This window comes from Rhinopithecus bieti, unplaced genomic scaffold, assembly GCF_001698545.2.
Source record: "Rhinopithecus bieti isolate Rb0 unplaced genomic scaffold, ASM169854v2 scaffold_30448, whole genome shotgun sequence".
NCBI classification, from domain to species: domain Eukaryota; kingdom Metazoa; phylum Chordata; class Mammalia; order Primates; family Cercopithecidae; genus Rhinopithecus; species Rhinopithecus bieti.
In genome coordinates, this window is record NW_016813223.1 from 99,536 (window position 1) to 121,806 (window position 22,271).

Here is a 22,271-nt window from a genome sequence, read left to right on the forward strand (position 1 = left end):
AAGTCTGGGCCCCCTGAAGAGCCTCCCAGGAGTGTTCTGGAAGCCAGGGAAACTTCCTGTCTCCTGAGCTTGCGGTCAGGTCTTCTGAATCTCCCTTCGTGGGAGGCTCCCTGCCCCTGGGTCCCATTTCCACATATAAGTTAGAGTTAGAGGAGTCACAGTATTTGATGGATTGGGAGGAGCTGGTTGTCACCCACTGGCTTGCAGACCTCTAGTTCATGGGACACAATGCATCCAAAGGCAGCTCCTGTCGCCGTCCAATAGATCTCATTATAAGAAAATTCTTAAACTGAGCCCAATTTCATGATTTCTGCCCATGGGTCCTAACTTTGTTCTTTGGCACTTCACAAAAATCTCACTCCTCCCTCATAAAAGCACTTAAAATATTTGAGTTCAGCTGTCCCACTCCCTCGGGTATTTTCTTTTGTAGACTAAATGTTTTTCAACACTTCCTGATGTGAAAGTCGTTCAGGCCACTGCTCTGCTTGCCTGCCTCCTGGCGCCGTCGCAGGTTTCCAGAGCCTGACTTGGAATAGCAGTTTCTTCAGGAATATCTTGAATGACTGAGTGAATCCGCAGCTCCTCCTATGAATTCCTGTCAGTTTGTATTTTTTCCTCTTGGCATGTGGGGCCCACAGATCCACTATTGTCTCATGTTGAGTTAACTGTTAACTAGAACCCCTAACATCTCCTTAGTAAGATCCCTCCCTACTTCCTGAAAGGCTCAGCACAGAAGCGGCAGCTGGGGAAGTCTGAATGCTGTGTCCTAGCTGTCCCTGTGGTCTCTGTGGCCGTGGACCTGGTCTGTGTCTTTAGAGACCAGGCTGCAGCAGCAGTGGCCCAGGCAGTGGCTGGGGCAGACCTCTGTAAGCACGAGGAGGTGTGGAGGTCCCTATGACAGAACTAGATGAAAGCCTGCTGGCTGCTTGGCGTCTGCTCACCTATCTGCAATCTGCAGACTTGTCCCCTTCCTAACCGTAGAGGCCTCCTCCCCTCCCCCCCCATAATCAGCAGATCTCTCCTCTCTCTGATAAGTCTGGACTCTTCCTGTTCATTAGCCCCGTGCTTCCTCTTAATGCCTGGGTGTCTGATCTTGGACTCCAATCTGTGCATGCCTTTGATGCTGGAGAACAAAGAGGTTTCTTGGACTTGAGCCAAGCTGGAAAAGTGTTTTTGAACAGAAGCTTCACTGCTAGGAAGGCCTCTCTGGTGCATCTCCGAAGAATGGAGCTCTGGGAGCTGCTAGCCCTAGGAAACAGCTGGTTTATTCCAAAATTGGAAAATGGATAAGAAAACCTATTTCAACTAGGCAAGGAGCCAAGAGAACTGTGATTCAGGCATCTGGAGATGTTCAGGGACTTGAGACACCCAGGAGATTTTCAGAAAGGTACCCTTGGTGCATGTGGCCTGCAGAAGAGACAGCTTGTAGCTCTGCACAGGGATACTGACTGCGTGCTTCACCACTGTGTCTCCAGCACCTGGCACAGTGACTGAAACCTGGTAGGTGATGAGGGAATATGATTTAGGTGGATAAATGAATGAATGAATGAGAAGACAGTTTTCGGAAATCTTTTCTCTATGCCATAGCACTTTCATTACAAAAGTAAGAGCTCCTTTCTGGAGTCAGAGGGACTTGGGTGAGCATCCTGACTTCACCACTTACCGGCTTTATGACAAGTTCCTAAGCAATGGGCAGCATAGGAACTCCCCCAGGCTGCTATTAGAATATCCATAGAGAATGTGCATGGAGTTCAGGGCCTGTTCCATGTCACCCACAGACTCAGTGACCCTCAGTTTAGCCAAACAACTGAGACATAGAGTTCCACACACCCTACAGGGACGGGCTGTCCCAGCCCTCCACCTCATCCTCATGAGGCTTGAGGAGGGAGGGGGACCGGTAGAATGGGTAAGAAGCTACATCACCCCCAGGAAGCTGGTCCTTGGCATAGCTTCCTTTGGGCTCAGGTCAGAGCTCGGGCCACTGCCGAGGGAGCAGCCTGCGACTATTTCATGTCAGTACAGTGCCCTCTCGACCCATTCACAAACCCCAGTGGCCACTGCTTGTGTTTCCTCCATGGGTAGGGGACAGCAGACCGGTTACCCAGGCCCTAGGCCTACCTGAAACCTGGTCAGATGGCAGGGCAGACAGTTTTGGTCTTTGAGTCTGCATTCATCTCAGAGACATACTTCGCTCTCTCCTTTGACACAGATGCTATGTTTGTAGGTGTCGTGAATTGATTTGGGATCCCTCTTCCACACATCTCCCCTCCTTTCCATTTCAGCCCTTTCCTTTGGAAAGCAAGTATCAGAGAGGAAAGATGCTATAGTAGAAAGAACCTGGACCTGAGGTTTTGAGTGTGGGCAGGTCCTAGCCCCTTGCTGGATTTTCTCATGTGTGAAGTGTACAAGTAGGTGAATCTAGGATATATTGTAGGTGGGGTGGTCTCGGTGACCTTCAGGAGGCCTCTTCTGGAATTGCTGTTTTATGTACCTGTGAGGTCTGTATTTTATTCCTGTTTCAGATTACTCCCCTCCCCCACCAAAGGAGGAGACAGTTATCACAAGGACAGTGAGGGGTTTGATGGCGGAGAAAAGAGAACACACGTCAAGTCAGATATCAGCCTTAGGATCAGCTTTATTATGTATTTTACCTTCACCAGGGAGAAGAAGGCAAGGAAGCTGGAGAACAGACCAGCCTGCATCACACAGACACAATTCACATCTCTAAAGAGCGTACATGGTGAGAACTAAGGGCCCACATTAGACCAGCTGTGAAGCACAGAGATTGACAAGGGCACCAAACATCCATCTCATCTTTCCCTTCTGGTTGTTTGGATTCAGTTATTTACATAGTTTTGGCTTATTTTAAAAAAGCACAACCAACATTTCAATGTTCAATAGTTTCCTGTTCTTTTTAATGTACAGGGACAAAATCAACCAATTTTTGATTTTTGAAACACTGCAAGTCGCTTTGTCTCAACACCTGTGGTGGTGGCGGTGGTGGTGGTGGTGGTGGTGGTGATAAGTGGAAAGTCCATCAAAATTCAGTTTGTTTTGTGGCTCATTTGATAGCCTGAAACTCTGAAAGATGAATGAAGTAATCCTTGGCTGTTACACCCCCAGAGCTGGGTGAATTTTTGCACCAAGGAAGCTGTGCTAGGCTTCTGTGGTCTTCCCTGATAGTCACACCATTCTTGCATTTGAGACCTTCCATCAGACTGCTGAGAACAATGCTTATTCACAGAGGATGATGAAATACAGAAAGAACCATCTTCAGAGACACAGACCAAGTCCTGGAATGCTAAGGAAGCCATGAGGCAAGAAGGTACATTGCACACAGAGGTACCCACAGAGGAAGGTCACCAGAGCACGGGCTGGGGTCAGGGTTTCATCTGCTGGCCATCTTCTTGACCCCAGAAGACATATGAGCAGCTACTTCCCCTTGCCAGGGGATGAGCACTTCTCCTGGACTTTCTGTGGGCAAACCTCCACACATTTTGTCTGGAATAGCTCCTGGCATGGCTCTGCACACTGAGGTGGACATTGATCTTGGCATGGAGGTAGGCATGGATCTTGGCCTTGCTGTGGGCATTTTTCTTGACTTAATTCCTGGCACTGAGAAAGGCATACCTCCTGGGCCTGAACTAGACACTTATCTTGGCAGGGGTGCTGGCATGTGGAGAGGCACACCTCCTCAGCCTTTCCCTGGCACTGCTCCTGGGTCTTTTGGAGGCATGGAGGGGGCACACATGGCTGCTTGCACTGCTGCTCACTGAAGGACATCCTAGGGTGATTTGCAGAGCCTGAAAAAAACACAAGATTTGAAATTATCTGCATTAAAAATATCAGCATGGGAACTGGGGAATAAAGGGTTGAGAAAGAAGAATAAGGAGTGGATGGGAGAACTAATGGAGTGGAATGAGGAGTGGAAGTAAGAACTAATTTCTTGGCTGCTTTTTATCTCTTTCTCTTTTCTATCCTGGCCGCAGCTCCCTGTGGCACCTGTCTCCAAGGTGGGAGTACTCTCATGGCCTCTGTCTAGACATCCATAGCTCCAAACCTCAGTCCTGCTGCAGGTTTTTTTTTTTTTCCCTTCTTTTCTAGTCTACAAATCCTTTCGAAAATCAGGTGCAAGAGACTAGATAGACAAATTCTAGTCTGGATAGAATATACAGGATAGTTTGTGAGGCCCAAGAAATGGGAAACCACTTAAAAAATCAGAAAGTACAGTCCAGAGGAGGAACAGAACAGTGGCCGCCTAAAGACAGAGTAACAGGAAGAGAGAGGGCACAGATGCCCCACTTACCTGATTTTCAACAAGACTCAACAAAGGCTGTGGACTGTGAAGCCCAGCAAGGTGGGACTTTTATATCGTGCTTAGTCCAGCCTCCCGCGGGACTCACTGGCCACACGGGCTGCGGTACTAATTGTGGAGTCACCATAACAAGCTTCCTCTGAAATCGCCGATGGTTTGAGTCACTGCTTGGGATGCCTGTTAATCAGACTACATTTTGGCCTGTGGGTCCTCATCAGACCTCAGCAGGGAGGGCCTTCCCTCAGATCTCTCTCATCAAAGGCAGCAGGAAAAGAATGTTCATAAAGTGTTATCTCAGTCTGTTCAACCAGGATTCCTTGTCTGCCCAAACTGGTACAGGATGTGGTGAGAGATAAGATCCACCTTGCTCATCTCATCTTCACCAATGGGAAGACTTTATGCCTAAGGCCTGGGGCCTCTCTGGGTCAAGGGCTTACATGGCCTGTTGCAGACACTTCTTCATCAAGCCTAGAAAGTCACTCTTCAGACGCAAAGACGAAGGCTTGCCCTGTGGTTCCAAGAGAACAAAAGGCTTTCAGCCTGCTGAAGAGAGTGATTTTCCTGCATGGTGGTCTTGACGGAAATTGGGATTCATTTGTTACTCTTGGGTTGTGAAGTGGAGTGAAGGGGAAAAGAGAGGAAGGAGAAGGCAGACAATCTTCATCTTCTCAACCTTGATTTATGACACCCTTCTGAATGTGGAGTTACTCACAGAATTTTCATAGTGACCAGAAGAACAGGCTGGAACAAAGTTAACTTGTCTCTTTGCCTACTGGAAAACGTTTTCTTAGAACTCAGGTCAATAAAAGTCAGGGGATGAAAGGAAAAGTTTCAAAGCAAACACACCCAGTTTTCTCTACCTCTACTTTCTAGTTTGGGCTGTTAGTTTTTACCTGGTGTGTTCTCCCTGTGCCTGTGGAAATCCTAAGCATTCTGCAAAGCTTTACTCATGTCTACCACCCTCTGAGAGCCTTTCCTGATTACTCTAAACCAGAAATGAATCCACCTCTCTATGAATTCCCATGGTATCTATTGTTCGTATTATTCATATGACATTTACTATTGAAATTAGGATTTTCCAGGTATTTATATATAGATCTTATTTTTTCCTGGGTTATGAGTTCCTAGAGGATAGGTACTATGCCATAGGTATAGTAAGTGGAAGATGATGGAAGACAAATGATTATTGATGGGGTAAATGTATTAATGAAGGAATGAAGAAGGTGGATGTGGGAGAGCTGGAAGTAGAGGAAAATCTCATTTAATTGAAAATGGGAAAAGATTTACTTTGAAAGAAGCCCCCAGTTTGATAAAGTGGTGGTTCTGTGTTTGTTTGCTGAAGTTCATATTTATGAAGTTGAATTTTAAATATGATGATGTTCCCTTCCTTTCTCCTTAATTTGAAGTTATGGTCAACCTCTTAACTTGAAGGGGTAGGTTTAAGTCATTTCCTAAGAAAAATATTTGGCTAAAATCAGAAATCTCTCAAATGTTTGTATAGATTTTGGACGCTTGATACCTGAAAAGTTTTTAAAAGGTAAGCTGGGGAGACCAGGAGACATTTTTGACCTTTGAGACTGGTTCTCAGAGGTTAATGTGACATCACCATGAGCCCCATTGGTGTCCTGGCAGGAGACAGAGGCCTGAGTGTGGAAGGACTTGGAATACCCAGCTGTATATCTGAAGAGACAAAGTCATTTGGGGCATCTGGGAGAGTAGGTGTAGGGTGGGGAGACTCATCCTTCTTTTTCTCCTCTTTTTTCATCTCCTCCTTTCAATTCTCTTCTTCTTTGCATTTTTCATCTTTTCTTAGAATGCTGTTGAAGAGACAAAGCAACTCTCCTGTGTCCTAGAAAACAAGGAACTTTCCATCACTGAGTTCAATAATATGTTCTTTCAGTCACTCATGGCCCCTATGTGATGTCAATGCCTTTCCCTTCCAAAATGACTCAGTTTCATGGAGAATATGGCCAGAGGTAAGCCGCTATGCTCCAGAAGAAGGCCCCTTCCTTGGTTTTGGGTGGAAGGTTATGGAAGGCTCATGGGGGAGGAGGTGTCTGTGCTTTGATTGGACAGTAGGAATTACCCAGGCAGGGAGGGTGGACAAGAGCATTCCAGGTGGCCTCTAGGAAGGAATCCTTGTTGGGAGGCTGTTGAAGTACAGAGATACAAGTGAGATGAAAGGAGAGGTGAAGGCCAACTTAGGAAAGGAATGAGCAAGAGACTCTGGGAAGAGACCCTCTTAGCTGGGATTTCTGGAAGTTTCCTGTGACAGGATGCATGAGATGACCTTGCTCATGTCATGTACATGTCTGTGACTTTGGTTAAGCCCAAGGACAAGGAGACTAAATAGAAATGTGCAGAGCAAGAGATTAGAGCATGTTCTCATGGAGGGGAGGTGAGCCCAGTTAGGTAGAGCCCAGAGTTTGACTCCTCTCACTGGATGCCCTGCCTGCCATCGAGTTGATTCATGACAGTGGAACAATCTTGAAATTGATCCAAAAGTCCTTCTGTTGTAGGCAGAATAATGGCCTCCTAAATATGTTCGCCACCTAATTGCTAGAATTTAGGTTACTTGGCAAGAGAGACTGAAAGTAGTGAATAAAATCAAACTTGCTATTCAGACGACTTTAAAATAGGGAGATTATCCTTGATTATCCAGGTGTGGCCAACATAAGCATAAGGCTCTTAAAAGCAAGAAGAGTCTGTCAGAGTGATGTGATTTGAGAAAGGCTTAACCGTCCATTGCTGATTTTGAATATGGAAGGAGTCCACGAGCCAGAAATGAGGGCGGCCTCTACAGTCTGGAAACAGATTCTCCAGTAGGACCTCTGGGAAGAGGTGCAGCTTCGCGGGCACTCTGATTTCAGTCCGGAGAGACTTGTGTCAGCCTCTGAGCTCCAGAACTGTCCTAGTGTTCACTTTTGTTGTTTGAAGCCACTAAACTTGTGGAAACTTGTCACAGAAGCAGAAGAAACCTAACAACCTTCCCAGTGCTGGAGGCTTTTGGGAGCTCTTGAAGAAGGAAGCCTCAGATGAAGAATAAAATCTCATTTGCCATTCCCTCATTTAAATATATTCCTACTTGTCATGTCAGCATCCTCAATCAAAGGCTAGCTTTTGATAAAGAGGCACTGAGCTGGGTGCAGTGGCTCACCCGTATAATCCCAGCACTTTGGGAGGCTGAGGCGAGTGGGTCACTTGAGGTCAGGAATTTGAGACCAGCCTGGCCAACATGGTGAAACTCCATCTCTACTAAAAATACAAAATTAGCCGGGCATGGTGGCGAGCGCCTATAATGAGGTGCCTATAATCCCAGCTAATGGGGAGGCTGAGGCAGGAGAATTGCTTGAACCCAGGAGGTGGAGGTTGCAGGGAGCTGAGATTGTGCCATTGCCCTCCAGCCTGGGCAAAAAGAGTGAGACTCTATCTCAAAAAACAAAACAAAACAACAACAACAAAAGAGCCACTGAGATATATGGAGAAAGAACTCAGGATCCCATTCATCTGGGGCTGACTATCACATAGAGTATATGCAATATTGGATAAGTGATTTAACCTCTCATAATCTCAATTTCCTCTTGTTGAGAAAGGAAGATACTATTTCACAGATTTCTTGTGAGGAATAAATTAGAGAATGTATGCTTCAAAACTTAGGGCCATCAAGCTACTTATGAATATTAGTGCAATCTGAATCAGTTCAGGACTCACCTCCTCCATGAAGCCTTCCTTGATTCCCCTGGTTCTTCTTGTTCTATGTCCTTTGCTCTGTCCCTCCAATACTTGATTTTTGACTTGAATTTTTTTTTTTTTTTTTTTTGAGATGGAGTCTTGGTCTGTCAGCCAGGCTGGTGTGCAGTGGCATGTGATCTCAGGGCACTGCAACCTCCGCCTCCCAGGTTTAAGCGATTCTCCTGTCTTAGCCTCCTGAGTAGCTGGGACTACAGGCATGTGCCACCACACCCAGGTAATTTTTGTGTTTTTAGTGGAGATGGCGTTTCACCATGTTGTTCAGGCTGGTGTCGATCTCTTGACCTCATGATTCACCCCCTCGGCCTCCCAAAGTGCTGGGATTACAGGCGTGAGACATCACACATTTTTCTTTAATACAGGTTCAAATTCTGCCATGCATTTGTCTCTCCATGTGTGTGTCTAGAACATCTAATACATGTCCAAAGCCAAACTGCTGATCTTGCCTCAAAAACTCCTCCTACCACAGTTTTCCTCAGCTCTGTAAGTGGCCTGGCCTCATCGTCTTTAAAATAGGAAAGTTAGACTTTCAGTCCATCCCATCTCTGACATTCTGTGATACTATAAATGTGATCATGAATGATTAGCTTGGGTAACTATGTAACTTTGTAGTGTGTGGACACATGTGTGTGGGCACTTTTTCCTTGGTCAGGTGGTAATATACCCACAGGAAGACCCAGTCTTCTGTCTTCTGCATGTGGCAGTGGCTCACCCACTGACTGATTGACCTTAGGTGACCTGTCTTTTCCTAGGTGTGGGAGTATTTGGGGTCTGAGTCCTCAAAAATCAATCTTGGTGGCCCAGTATCTGGGGTTGTGGATTAGAAAGCTTTGGAAAAATTGTCTCACCCCAAATCTTAAGATAAGGTGACTAAGCTGTTTCTGTGATCATCCCCAGCCCTCCAGCAAGATTGGAGTTAATCTGATTTAATGACATCTGAGATTTAAGTTTTTAGACTTCTGGAGCTGTCATTATTGGGAGCCAGGGCATAATTAGACAGGATCAGCAGAAGAGTCTCAGGTGTGTGCAAGGCAGTTTTTTTTTCTCCCATTCCCATCAAACAACCATCTCCTCTGTTCAGATCTTAAAAGTCCTCAGACTCCTCTGATCCATTCATCTGCATATTACAGGACAATGTCTCTGATAGAGCTGAATGGTGCAGAATGTGGTTTCCTGCAGAGTGGGTGCCACTGGGCAGCTTGCGAATTCCTGGGGGGAAGTCTACCACCCCTCTCCTTTCCTTTCCTCCTGTGTCACCCACACAGGGGGTCTGAATCGGAGGTGCGAATTCAGGAAAGAGCTGTAAATCTCAAGCCCTCAGGGCCAGACTGGACTTGAGAGGCCACTTGATTCTACCTCCTTGTTTTAGCCCCAGCACGTGCTTTAAAAAGGAGACACAGAACTATTTATTGACTGCGTTTTTTAGATGAGGAAATTGAGGCACAAAAGTGTCAAGGGCCTTGTTCAAGGTTATATGGTCAGGTCATGTCTGGTCTGGGCAATGGTTCACGTAAAAACATTTAGCAGACCAGTGTATTGAGGATTCCTTATAAGCTTTTGGAAGACAACAAAGACGCAGACCAGCCAGTGGCTGTTCACAGTTTGGGATCATAGGAAATACTCATATGTACATGCTGTCATCTATAGGGTGTCCGGGGACTCCAGGTCAAAGACCACCAACACAGACGGTGGGGAGGAAGGATGCTCCCCAGTTACTTACATTTGTTGTACATCTTCAACATTTTCCCTTTTGAGTTTGAGTTCTGGTGCACCTTGGCCTAAATCAGGATTAGAAATCCTGGATGCCTTCTACAACCAACATCCTGTGACTTTGGTTGTTCCTCTCTCTGGACCTTCGCTTCCTCGTGTAGACACTGAGGATGTTTTAAATGCTACGTTCAGTTCTGATATTCGGCAATACAAGCATCTCCTTCTGGCTCCTATTGTGGGCCCAACCTGGGAGTGGCAGGGTGGCCCCTAACTCTACTTGCCTTCAAAGATATTTGTCATCCTTTTGTGGAGCTCCCTGTTTCTCCCTCAAATGTACTGCTTCACACAGCAGATAGCAGGAAGCTTTTGCTGCAGTAGGTGGTGGGTTGTGACTCCAAGTGTGTACATAGGTACTAAAGTACTGTTGGCATCTTGGCTTCCTAAGTGCAGTTGCCCACACTAGGGGCTTGACATAAGTTATCTCACTTCATCGCCCCACCCTTGCCCCTTGGTGAGACTTTTCGTCCCATTCCTCAGGTGAAGACCTCGAGCTCCCTTCTCCCACTGAGGCGAAGCATCTTGCCCGGCTCCACAGCTGGCTCGTGCAGTGCTTGCTTGGAGCCCATGTCTGTGGGATCCCAAGCCCTTTCCCTTTCCTTGCTGCTGCGCAAGGTGAGGGACCCACATGGAGGTAGCCTGCATCTTCCTGGCAAAGCAGGAGGAGGGTTGGCAGGATCTGCATCTTGTGCCTGAAGGAGAAAGTGGCCAAAGGCAGGAATGCGACAGGGGCCAGGGCTGCCTTTCAGCCCCAGGCCACTCATGCTGAGTCCCCTTCCTCTCTCCCCACTGTCCTGTTCTGGGGATGACTCCATGCCACGAGGTTAAGGAGCACAGTGGACAGGGGATCAGTCCAGAGCAATCCCCTCTTGTTTGGGAAAGTGGCTCTGCAGCCTCTGAGCATCCACTTATTGGTTATTACTGCATGTCTGCGATGTGTGCCCGGCTGCCCCTTCTCTAAGGGCAGGCTGGTGGGACAGTCAGGTTACAAACACGTGGCCAGAATGTGGAGTGATAAGGAGACAAAAGCATGGAAGCTCTGAGACCACAGAGGGGCATCTAGCCAGCTTGGGGGTGGGACATGGGGAAGATTCTTGGAGCAGGTGATCCCTGAGTTGACTTAAAGGGTGAGGATTTGCCCAGGTGGATCATTCAGAGGAAGATTCAGTGGAGGCAGAGAAAAACGAGAGAGAAGGGAGTGTAAAGTCACAAAGGCCAGAGACTCTGCGCTGTGTGCCAGGAAATGCCAGCAGTTACTTGTTACTGGACTGTAAAGTTCTAGAAGGAGATGGAGAAATGGCCCTATGGCTAGAGAAGGAGGCAGGGGCTAGATCCTAAAGGTTTTTACATGACAGAATGTTATTTGAACTGCCCTCTAGGCAAAGGGGAGACTCAAGGGTTTTAAGCAAGGACATCATGTGTAAATTTGATTTTAGTAAGACTGCCTTGGCTGGTTTCCACTGGAGTAAGGACTGAAGGAAGGTTAACTTTGAAAGCCAGTTAGGAGGGTTGAATGGTGTAGGTGAGAGATGATGAGCGCATTTCTGGGAAAAAGCTATGACTCCTTAGTCTGAGAAGACTTTCCTTTGAGCCTGGGAGGGGGCGTATAGCTCTCGAGATGAGACATGAGGTTGCCTGCACTTGGAAGACAGGTATAGCTGAAAATATCCTGGTATGCATTTTACGATCAGTTTGTATCTTAGAATCTTTACGTGTTTGGCAAATGGCTTAGTGTTTTTACTGATCTCTTTGCTGGGCATCAACACCTGTGACATGGAAGCAGTTATGACTTAACACTAATAAAGCCTTCTAGAATGTGCCTGTGCTCGTGTGCTGAGCTGCAATCTTTGGTCATGTGGGAACAGGACAGGAAAAATAGGACGTTTGGTAACTGGTTACTTCCTCCCCTCTCCCCAGTTGCCATTCATGCGTGGAGGTGGGGGATGCAGGAAAATGCTCTCTAAGGTTCCTTCCAGCTTCAAAGTCAGACACCCTTAGGTTCTGTGCCCAGCCCTCACAGTGCCAGCCCACCTCACAGCCAGTTGCCTGATTTGGGAGGGCTTAGAAGCTCTTTTAGAAAGCTAGCTGTACACTGCCTGATTCTCAAGAAAGCACAATGCAAAGGGGTCTGTGGTGGAGGCTCCTTTTGTGACCATCTTAATGGATCCTCAGAACTGCTTTGTCATGAAGGGAGAGGTCTCAGTCCTGCCTGTCTTGTTATCTGGGAGTCATCGAGCCTGGTGCTGCACAGATGCCTGTGATGTCACTCTTCAGGCGTTGCTTATTTATACAGCCCTCTACTGTTTGGGGCAGAACCCTGGTGACTGCCGCTGGGGCTGGGAGTAATTATGGCATTCTGCAGGGAGGTGGCACTCTCATCATGTCCCAGCAATCTCCCCAGAATTGCCTTTGATCCAGCTTTTTGTTGGGAAAGTAGCCATTAAGAGATGTCTATCTTGGTTGGGTGCCGTGGCTCAAGCCTGCAATCCTAGCACTTTGGGAGGCTGAGGCAGGTGGATCACGAGGTCAGGAGATCGATACCATCCTGGCTAACACGGTGAAACCCTATCTCTATTAAAAATGCAAAAAATTAGCCAGGCATGGTGGCGGGTACCTGTAGTCCCAGCTACTCGGGAGGCTGAGGCAGGAGAATGGTGTGAACCCGGGAGGTGGAGCTTGCAGTGAGCTGAGGTCGCGCCGCTGCACTCCAGACTGGGCGACAGAGCAAGACTCTTGTCTCAAAAAAAAAAAAAAAAAAAAAAAAAAGAGATGTCTATCTTTCGTTCCATTTACATGGGAGAAATGAGACCTAAATTGGCAACGAATAGTTTCATGTTCCCAGAGCTGGCCTCCTTTCAGGCTGTGCCCAGAGTTCACAGAACCACCTAGGAGGGCACAGCCACCTGACCCGTTCTCCCAGGCCTGGGACTGAGATCCTGCCCCTGGAGGGAAGGCATCCATGGCGAGGTGCCTTCGATGTGGTGCATACTCCCTAAAACGTTCTTCCTTCCCTGTTTTTGTACATTGAGTGAAATAAAGGACTTTGGGGGTCTCTGAAGTAGTCATGATTATTTCATAAATTGTTGATTATTTCATGATTATTTCTTTTTTAATCCATTACAAAACAAAAACGTGAAAATCCAGATGAAAATAGAAATAAACTACTAGTTACCCATAACTCCACTGTCTTAAAATAATGAGGATATCCACAAATCTCCTTTTTTTATTATTATTACATTATCAAGGAAGGTTTTGGTTAAAGATAATGGCTATATGTTGTATTTTCAATTGAGGCCTTACTTTCTTTAATTCATTTTAATGTATTAAGTTAATTTAATACATTGAATAGATTAATACATTAAAATTAAATTAAAATTTATTTTAATGTTTTAAAATTAAATTTAATGTAATAAATGTATTAATGTATTATTAAATTTAATGTCTTAAAACAGAGTTTCATCATATAATAGGTTCAAGTTTATTTAATCAAACCTTGTTAGATATTTAAATTGTTTCTAAGTTATGCTGTGATAATCACCTTTATTTATATAGCTCCCCTACCCACCATTTTGCAATTTTTTTTTTTTTGGATAGGTTCTATGAAGTGGACTCATTGGGCCAAAGAGTTGAATCATCTAATGCTTTTGATGATATATATTCCCACATTCCTTGAATTGTTTTCTAACAGGATTTTTGTCTATTTATATTCCCATCATCTGTAGCACACTTTTTAGCACTGGGTTCTCGGATTTATTATTTAGAGGATGGTCTATTGACCATGGATGAAGATGCCATGTTATTGTTGTATTCTCTCTCTCTCTCCCTTTCTTCTGTCCCTTCTCCTTTTTGACTTCCTGTGAGGTAGAAGGGTTTGCCACCTGTTAACCACAGCTGAAGGGGTTTCCACCTGTTACCATAGTCTCCAATGCTCTCAACTAGACCTTCAGAGTCTCCTGGCATCCAGTGAGTGCCTCTCTGCAGGGATCTAGAGTATGGGAACCTCAGTGCCTCAGAAGACCCTGAGACCCCAAGGTCTCCTCATGTCACACCTGGAAGACAGGGGGAGTGGTGCCTTAAATGCTCTGCCTGCTTCACGTATTTCAAAAGCCTGCTCCGTCACCAGCTGACTGTACAGCCTCAGTCTGGTGGGGTCCCAGGTATTTTTTCTTTGACACATTTTGGACTCTCTGTACTTGCCGTACCCTTTGCTCTCTGAACCATCCTTCAGGCTCAGAAGGATGAGAGCTAGTTTTGTGTCACGGTTCCACAGGGAGCCATCCCAGATATGGTTCTTCGGTTATCTATTACAATGATAGCAGGGAATCCTTAAATGCTGTTCACTGTATCGCTGCTTACGTGCATGCACTGAAAAATTCACAACTGGTCTGTCTGTGTGTCAAAGCTCTGTCATCTGCTTGGCCATGGGGGCATGCTCGTGACTTTCTAGGCAATCAGGTTCCTCTCCTGGTGAAAATAGGAATATCCTTGTGCCCAATCTGTCAACAAGCTGGGTCTGCAAACTGGCTCAGGACCTTACTGAATGGCGGAGGGTGGGGGGGCACTAGGAGAGGATGGGACACATTCTGAGGCATTGTAGAGGCTGGCGAGATGAGAGTGACTGAGATGGTGGAATGGGTCCCTGATCCCAGGCCTTGAAGTCTTGATTCCTACAGTTCTCCCTTTAATCCTATGCCCTGTCCCCAAACCCTTCTCAGCATGAGCTGATAAATTCTGTTTTGTGTATTAAGCTAGTTTGACATGGACTCTCTCCAGCTACTTGTAAATAATCTCCACTAACACGTCAGCTATGAATACTTTCCCTATACATTCCTAATTGAGGTCCAAGAGATGTACAATATCTAGTTTTTTGTACTTAAGTTTTTATTTTGAAATTTTATAGATTCACAGAGTGTTGCAAAAATAGAGGTTTCATATACCCTTCACTGGGATTCTTTCAATAGTGACATGTTACGTTACTATAGTTCAGTATTAGAGCCAGGTAACAGATAGTGGTATAATCCATAAGTCCTTTTTGATTATTTTTTAAAGAATGTCTGACTGTACACTTACAGATGTCAAAGCCTGACTCCTGTGGTCAGGAGATTTACAGGCTAAGAAGAATTACACAAAGCAATTAAGTTCAGGCGTAATGAGTGTTACACTGTGATGGGTGTGGGTGTGGGGTGCTCCCTTCACCAACTTACTATGTCCCTGTAAACCAGGCACTTGGCATTTGTTAACTCTTTTTTTTTTTTTTTGAGATGGAGTCTCACTCCCTCACATAGGCTGGAGTGCAGTGGTGAGATCTCGGTTCACTGCAACCTCCACCTCCTGGGTTCAAGCGATTTTCCTTCTTCAGCCTCCCAAGTAGCTGGGATTACAGGCGTGCTCCAAACCCAGCTAATTTTGGTATTTTTAGTAGAGATGGGGTTTCACCATGTTGGCCAGGCTGGTCTCGAATTCCTGACCTCAGGCGATTCACCTGCGTTGGCCTCCCAAAGTGCTCGGATTACAAGCATGAGCTACCGTGCCTGGCCTGGCATTTGTTAATTCTTTAGCCTCACAACAACTCCATAACAGCAGTACTGTTAGCATCATCATTCCTTTTGCAAAGAGAAGGAAACTGAGACACAAAGAAGTTAAACAACTTGCTTAAGGTTACAAGGTGTTAGGGAGCAGAGATAGAGTTTCATTAAACCCGGGCAGCCTCTACTGGGAGCCCTTCTGCATAAACATTATGCAACAGGACTAACAGGAACGTAGTACAACACCTTTTCCTGAGCCTTCCTGGACCTTTCACCAATGTTCTACTCCTCTTTCTCCCTCATACCCTCTCCTTTCTGCTTCCCAGGGTTGGACACTTTCACAGCTGCAACCATATTTATGGATCTCTCAGGCTTTGCTGTAACAGGGCCTGGCATTCCCTGGGTACACCTTTCAGAGGTGGGCACCTGCTTCTAAGCAGCAGCTTGGGTCAGAGGGAAAGTCAGTTCTCAGAGGTGGTTGAGAGTGCAGGGTTCTAGCCTCACTTCTCAGGGATTGCTTGTTGGTGGTTTAGTGCTGTAAAACAACAAACAAAACAAATTGAAACCCACCAAAACACCAGGAGAAGTCTTGCACAGCAGAGGAACACGTTTACTTGTCAGTTCATGGCTTCAGTACCCACAGCGTTGTACATGGTGGAGGTGGCAGTGGTAGTGGGGTTGGGTAATGCCCACAGTGCCTCACTCTGGGGGAGGGCAGGGAGGTGGGCAGGACGAAGGGCATTTAGGAGGACAGGGCTTGGCGCAGGGTTTGGGAGGGCAGCATGAAGGGGATGGCGAGGGGCAGGGCGGGCACTTGGGTGGTGCTGGACACTTTTCCCGTGGGCACTTTTCAGAACAGCGTTGCAGCAGCTTCTTTAAACAGCTGGGCTGGCATTTGGACTCACACTTTTGTTCACACTTGGGATCGCAGTTCTTGGGCTCAGTCTTGGGGTCATTTGATTTACTTTTATCATCACTCGACATTGCTTCTTGATTATCTGAGCCCTGCAAAGAAATATGAGATGGGTCGTAGGTGGGAGAGGATTCCTACAGGCGTCTTACAGCTTATCCTTTTACTTAAGAAAGTCTTCCCTGGGATGAGCTCAGGCTCTAGATCATCTTCTCATTTAGGGCCTTGTATGAGTTTGAGAATGCATTTCTTAATCTCTCCACCCTTACTCTGCTTTCTTTTCACTTATTCTTGCTTCCGTCCATAGACTCTTGTAGGAGTTCTTAACCTAGGGTTTTGGACCCCCCACGTCCCCCACCCCACTGAAACTGTATTTCAGTAGAGTTGGTGTCTCTGTAACCCCAAATGTTGTATTTAGTTCATTTAGAAACATGATTCCAAGGAGTCCCTAGGTTTGACCAGATTGCTCAAGGCATTCATGGCGCAATAGAAGTTTCACTCCTCTCAGGCTACTTCCCGTTCCTCCGAAGATAGATGGGAGGTACATGAGCAGACTTGGGGGCCTAGGATACTGCTTTCAATCCTGTGTCCCACTCACGTCCCCTAAACCTTGAGAATTGCTTTCTTTACTCGAGGCCATGGGAGGAAAAAGCAATTTAATCCCTGACATGAGTGGATTCCCGTGGGCTACTCTAGAACTGCCCACTCCTTTGCCTCCATCCAGGTTCTGATAAATAATAGGGTAAGGGAAGAAATCAGGAGATGAACCATGAAATTCCAATTTATCTGAAAATCTGAACGACAGAGCCACAAAATATGATTTTCTGAAGGGAATTCCTTTTCTCCCCTGTTGAGTTTTGCCCTGAGCTAGGCATTTCTATATGGACAGTTTAACTCCTAGATATGGACAGGGATTTTCAGTCCCTCACAATACTTCAAGTTGGATCTAATTGGTTATATTTCTTTGATTTCTTTTAGCAATATAAAAATAACATTTTAAATTTTGTTTTAAAATCAGGATAGCTCTCTGGGGGGCATATTATTAAGCTGAACTCTAACATTGTTGAGATCCTATTCCAAGGTGAAGCACACACCAATTCTTACCACTGAAACTAACAGGAAACTTTCATTCAAACATGACTTTCCCAACCCTGCTCAGTGCGTGGGGTACTTCAGGTCACTCCCAGGAAAGAAGAGGCCAAAGAGTGGCCACTTCCATGTGTCCAAATGCAACTTACCCCTCTGTGTTGGTGGTGAACTTGACAAGCAGTTGAGTGAGGTGGATGTTACGGCTGTGCTGGGGAAGGTGGATTTTCCCTCTGGTTCCTCTGCCCAGCTCTGAGGAAGCTGGGGGCGGGGCCAGGGGCAAGGACCTCCACTTATGAGGTCATTGCAGCATCATCGAGGGGTGATTGTTGTGTGACTCCATAGCTCCCAGCACAACTCAAGCCCTGGACACCAGAATAGAGGCATGATGAACCATCCCCCGCTTGGCTGTCCCACCCCTCCCTAGACCCCTCAACATTCAGGCCAGTAAAATGAGGCTACAGTGAAGGGTCCTAGGCTCTGAGGATGGGAGGCTCGTTGTTGCTAGGAGCAGAAAAGCTGACCCACTGTTAACACATGGTCTCTAGCTCCTCTTCCACCCCCAAAGTTTAATTCCTCTGAACCTGCCCCTTTCCCACCTTTCTAGGATAACAACCCTGAATTGATCACAGCCATTTCGACATTCTTCTTTTCTTTATTTTTCTAATGTGAGATTCTGAAACCTCTTCTTATCACTCCACACAATTGGGTTAGCCCCAGATCCTGCCTTAGGGCAAAAAGGTTTGCCTCTCAGAATTCCTTCCTTACCTTTTTCAAAGGCCTGACCAGGATCTTTGTGATTGGAATTGGGGTGTTTCAGGAGTGGCAATGGGAGGCTGGAGTGAGAAAGGTGGGTAGGCTTAGTTAGACACAGGGTGCCTGAACTCAGGTTTAAGAGGTTCATCCTGGCAGTCATCACGAATGAATCACGAGTGACTTTAGATTAAAATTGTGACACAATTGTGCCTAAGGTATTGAAATATTAGGATGGATTGGGAGATGGGGTGGTAAAGTAAAAGCTGAATGAGACTTTTAAAGAAATTATGAAAATCTCCACATCTGAAGGAAGGCAGTCATGGGTCTGGGTGCTCATGAGAAAGGCCTCATTAAACAGGCAGATTCATGGGACTTACTTACTCACTGCAGAAAATTAAGAATTGAAGATGGCTCCAGAGCAAAAGGGCTGCTTCCCAATGTACTAGAAGCCAATACGATGACACCAGCTTTTCGAGAAAAGAAAAGCTTTTTACTGCAAATCGACCATCAAGGAGACAAGAGTCCCGCTTGAATCTGTCTCCCTGTGCTGGCTTTACGGCAGCAATTTTATTGGGAAAGGTTTAGGGATTAGATTCTGGGATTAGTAGGTGATTGGTGGAAGGAAAAAGGAGGTCTGGAAAAAGTCCTCGGGCATAGGAAGTTATCTCTTCATTCTACCTCATGGGTCATGCGTGCAAATTCGAGGAGACTCAGTATGAAACGTGCAGTGGAAATCTGTGACATCAGCACGCTTTTTCTGTGCAGACTCCAGTCTGCCAGTCTGCCATATTGGCTCCAAAGACTTCAGCCAATTTTGTTATCTGACAAGTGGAGAAAGTTTCAGCATTTTAGCAAGTTGTTCTTTTTTTTAAAATCTGCCATCATGTAAACTCAAGAATTTGTGTTAGTCGCTAGTTTCTTTAACTCTTTTCTTTAACAATGTTTCACCAGGTTTTGGGGTGTTAGTGTTACTGTTAATGAGAGCTGAGGAAACAGGGGAACAGATTTGTGCTAAAAGAATATGGGTTTAAGTCTGAGAAGAGTGTAGTTAGAATGAAGGCTCTTGGGTGGTTACTGGAAATATGGCTTTCCATATTTCCAGTACCTGGGGAGACCTGAGGCCTTCAGTTCATTTCAGTTCAACAAGTGTTTATTGAATAGATGATCATGAGGCGATGATGGAGAAGCCTCATATAGGGTTTATTCACAAGGATAAATAATGCCATGTTCAATGAAATCTCATATGAACCTAAATAGAAGGGGAGAATGGGTTGGGATTTAACCCCCATCACTGGAATAATCGATGTTAGAGTCATAGCCCTGGTGCAGCCCACTCCTCCCATAAGAATTTCCTTGTTCCTCCATGATTTTGTTCATCAGCTCTCTCTCCTCAAAGTGATTGAGAAGCAGCTCTCACCCCCATCTCAGGAGACCCAGCCTCGCCTGACGTTCAGCTCTGGACCAAAGCTACCAATCTAGATATGGAGATGGCAGTCATTTGTGACAGCAATGTAAAAAATGTAGTGACTTCTACTAGCCATTGTTATATTTCTCTTTCTTCTTTCTTCCCTCTCCTATCTCTTGCTCAAGTTCTCAGTGAATGAAAGTATACCAGTCACTGGACTCAGTAGGACACCATTTGCCCATTATCTTTCTATTATTTAAAACCCTCCTTTGTAAAGGTCAGCACTCCTGGCAGTGTTACATTTGGTATCCCAGCTACCAGCCTTACCTTTCACTTAGGGTTTGGTGGCTAAGTGATTGCCTTCCCTGGCTGGAAGGAAGCACTACTGAGACGAAACACAGAACAGCCTTCTTAGGCTGCTGGGCCTCCACGAGAGAGACTGGAAGAAGAGATAAATGTCAAAGCCCAGCTTGCCTAGATTAGGGTTAGAAGAGGACTCTGAAGTCAGATTTCTGGGTTTAAATCCTGCTTTTGCTAGGTGCAGTGGCTCACGCCTGTAATCCCATCACTTTGGGAGCCCGAGGTGGGCAGATCACGAGGTCAGGAGTTTGAGACCAGCCTGGCCAACATGGTGAAACCCTGTCTCTACTAAAAATACAAAATTAGCTGGGTGTGGGGTGCATGCCTGTAATCCCAGCTACTCGGGAGGCTGAGGAAAGAGAATCGCTTGAACCCAGGAGGCGGAGGTTGCAGTGAGCCAAGATTGCCCCATTGCACTCCAGCCTGGGCAACAGAGCAAGACTCTGTCTCAAAAAAAAAAAAAAAAAAAATCCTGCTTTCATCCTTTTCTTGCTGAACAACCCTAGTAATTTACTTAACCATCCAGGTCTCAATTCCTTCATCTATAAAATGATATAATGCCACCATCATCTTAAGATAATGTATAATTTACGTTGATCGCTCATAACATGCCAGGCATATTTGCAAGTGCAAAACCTACACCCTCATCAATTATAGTGCCTCACCAGACTCATAGAATTGTAAAGACTGGAGATGCCATGTATGAAGTACCCCCCAAAAATGTTTGTTATTTATATTAATTATTGCTTTTGTCAACATTGGCCAGGTGTCTTCATTGGTTTGCTGAACCTCTCTCTCTGTGTCTTCATTTCTGTCTCATTCTCTCATTCTCATTTTCTGGTGTTGGCCCTATAATCCCACTTCTCCAACTCAATATTTTCCTCAGACCTCTTCTCCATAGCGTTTTTTTTTTTTTTTTTTCCCCCGGCCTTCCAGCCAAAGCTCCTGGTGGTGTTCAGAGTAAGATTAGATATTTTAGTATTAACTATTAATGGATGATTTCACTTTTGAGTAGGAAGGGTTGATATCAATGTTATTGATAAAAGACAGTAATTTAATTTAGGCCAAAAAAGTCATTGGGCCGTACAGTGGTTCCTCTGTGTGTGTCCAAAGGTCCTGTATGTCTGCATATTGCATCAGCCCAGGGACATGCTATGAATCAGCAATTTCAACTCCATTAGGATCCCCCTCACTGCTTTTTTGGCAAAGTATTTCTATTTTTTCCCTTGCCTTTTTCTATCTCTCTGTGTGATTCTTGTTGAACAAGCAGAACCTGCCTGATAGTCAGAAAGCAACTCTATTTCTTCTCTTGATGCCTCTTAAAACCCTCTCTATGGGGCTGGCTCTTCCCTTCCTCTTGGAGTGAAATCTCTAGCAGATGCCCTTGACTTTTAGAATCATGCTAAGAAATAGCGTGAATTCTTACCTCTGGTTACATAAAAAATCACTTCTATTTACATAAAAAAATCTTATTTCAGTAATCGGAAGGTCTTTCCTTGAATGTTGGATTTCCTTTTCTCTCCTATTTGGTACTATTGCAGGAAGGAAGGCTGCACGGAAAAGAAGAGTATCTTCTCTATTAGCTACTAGAAGTTTTTAATTTTCTTCCCTTGCTCACCCAGCTACCTCTTGTCCATTTGGGTAGGGGCTGCAAAGGAACGAGAAAGAAAGACCTGAAAACTTTGTGAACTGGCATAGGAGCTTTCTGGGCTTGGCAGGTGCTTACGGCTGACCTTTCTCCTGTGGCGAACTTGAATGTGTTCTTCACAGACTCTCCCCTCCCTGCTGGCTGGGTGTTGGCCACGGTTCTTTACTATGACAGGCATGTCTGCTTTGTCTAGCTGTGCATGGCTCCTGCAGCGCCTAGGCATTGGCAAGCTCTCCTACAGCTTCTCTTGGCTGGTATTCCTCATCTTCACCTCCTGGACAGGATTTTAGACAATCTGGACAGCCAGTTTTCCCGCCCTTATGGCTCATATCTGGCCCATGGGAACCAGTTATATATCCTCCCCTTTCACTGTTTATCAATCACCATTGGGTAAGTTTTTCTTGATATTTGTGTGTTTTTGCTCATTCATTATATAAAGGGGTAAGAATGTTCTATGAAATCCTCATGGACGTGGTTCAGGGCTTATCCTATTTGACTTTATTGCAGTATTTGATACAGTTGCGTCCTATATTTCACCCCTCTTCCCTTTTGGTCCTCTGTGACGTGGGTAGCCTCCCACTTACAGCCTCATCTACTCTTCTTCCTGAGCCCTTTCTCCTCTGCTGAATCCTTTCAACATCACCCGCACCTTCATTTTTCACCCTTGTTGCTGATATTATTATCCACCATTGCTGGAAGTATCAGCTCTGCATAGAGAATCCCAAAGCCCACCCTCTTCCCTGAGCTCT

The 22,271-nt window shown here is 45.6% G+C and overlaps 2 protein-coding genes across 3 annotated transcripts; both read right to left on the bottom strand.

Annotated features, from left to right (window-relative positions):
- Positions 1-2,617: 2,617 nt before the first annotated feature.
- Positions 2,618-16,018, bottom strand: PRR9 (proline rich 9). Of its 2 annotated transcripts, none has more exons than XM_017847836.1 (2): positions 15,928-16,018; positions 2,618-3,803 (listed from the first exon to the last, which is right to left on the bottom strand). In XM_017847836.1, exon 2 carries the CDS (start codon positions 3,781-3,783, stop codon positions 3,433-3,435), a length of 351 nt encoding a protein of 116 aa, XP_017703325.1. In that variant the 5' UTR covers positions 3,784-3,803; positions 15,928-16,018; the 3' UTR covers positions 2,618-3,432. The 2 variants fall into 2 exon arrangements, with proteins under 2 accessions (XP_017703325.1, XP_017703327.1); XM_017847838.1 differs by lacking the exon at positions 15,928-16,018 and adding an exon at positions 4,307-4,735.
- Positions 15,942-17,607, bottom strand: LELP1 (late cornified envelope like proline rich 1). The gene is made up of 2 exons (XM_017847839.1): positions 17,506-17,607; positions 15,942-16,362 (listed from the first exon to the last, which is right to left on the bottom strand). The coding sequence occupies exon 2, from the start codon at positions 16,339-16,341 to the stop codon at positions 16,057-16,059; it is 285 nt and encodes a 94-aa protein (XP_017703328.1). The 5' UTR covers positions 16,342-16,362; positions 17,506-17,607; the 3' UTR covers positions 15,942-16,056.
- Between the last annotated feature and the right edge of the window lie 4,664 nt (positions 17,608-22,271).

Excerpts from the sequence above, each read along its gene's own strand:
- PRR9 (XM_017847836.1), bottom strand. The coding sequence starts at position 3,783 with ATGTCCTTCAGTGAGCAGCAGTGCAAGCAGCCATGTGTGCCCCCTCCA.
- LELP1 (XM_017847839.1), bottom strand. The coding sequence starts at position 16,341 with ATGTCGAGTGATGATAAAAGTAAATCAAATGACCCCAAGACTGAGCCC.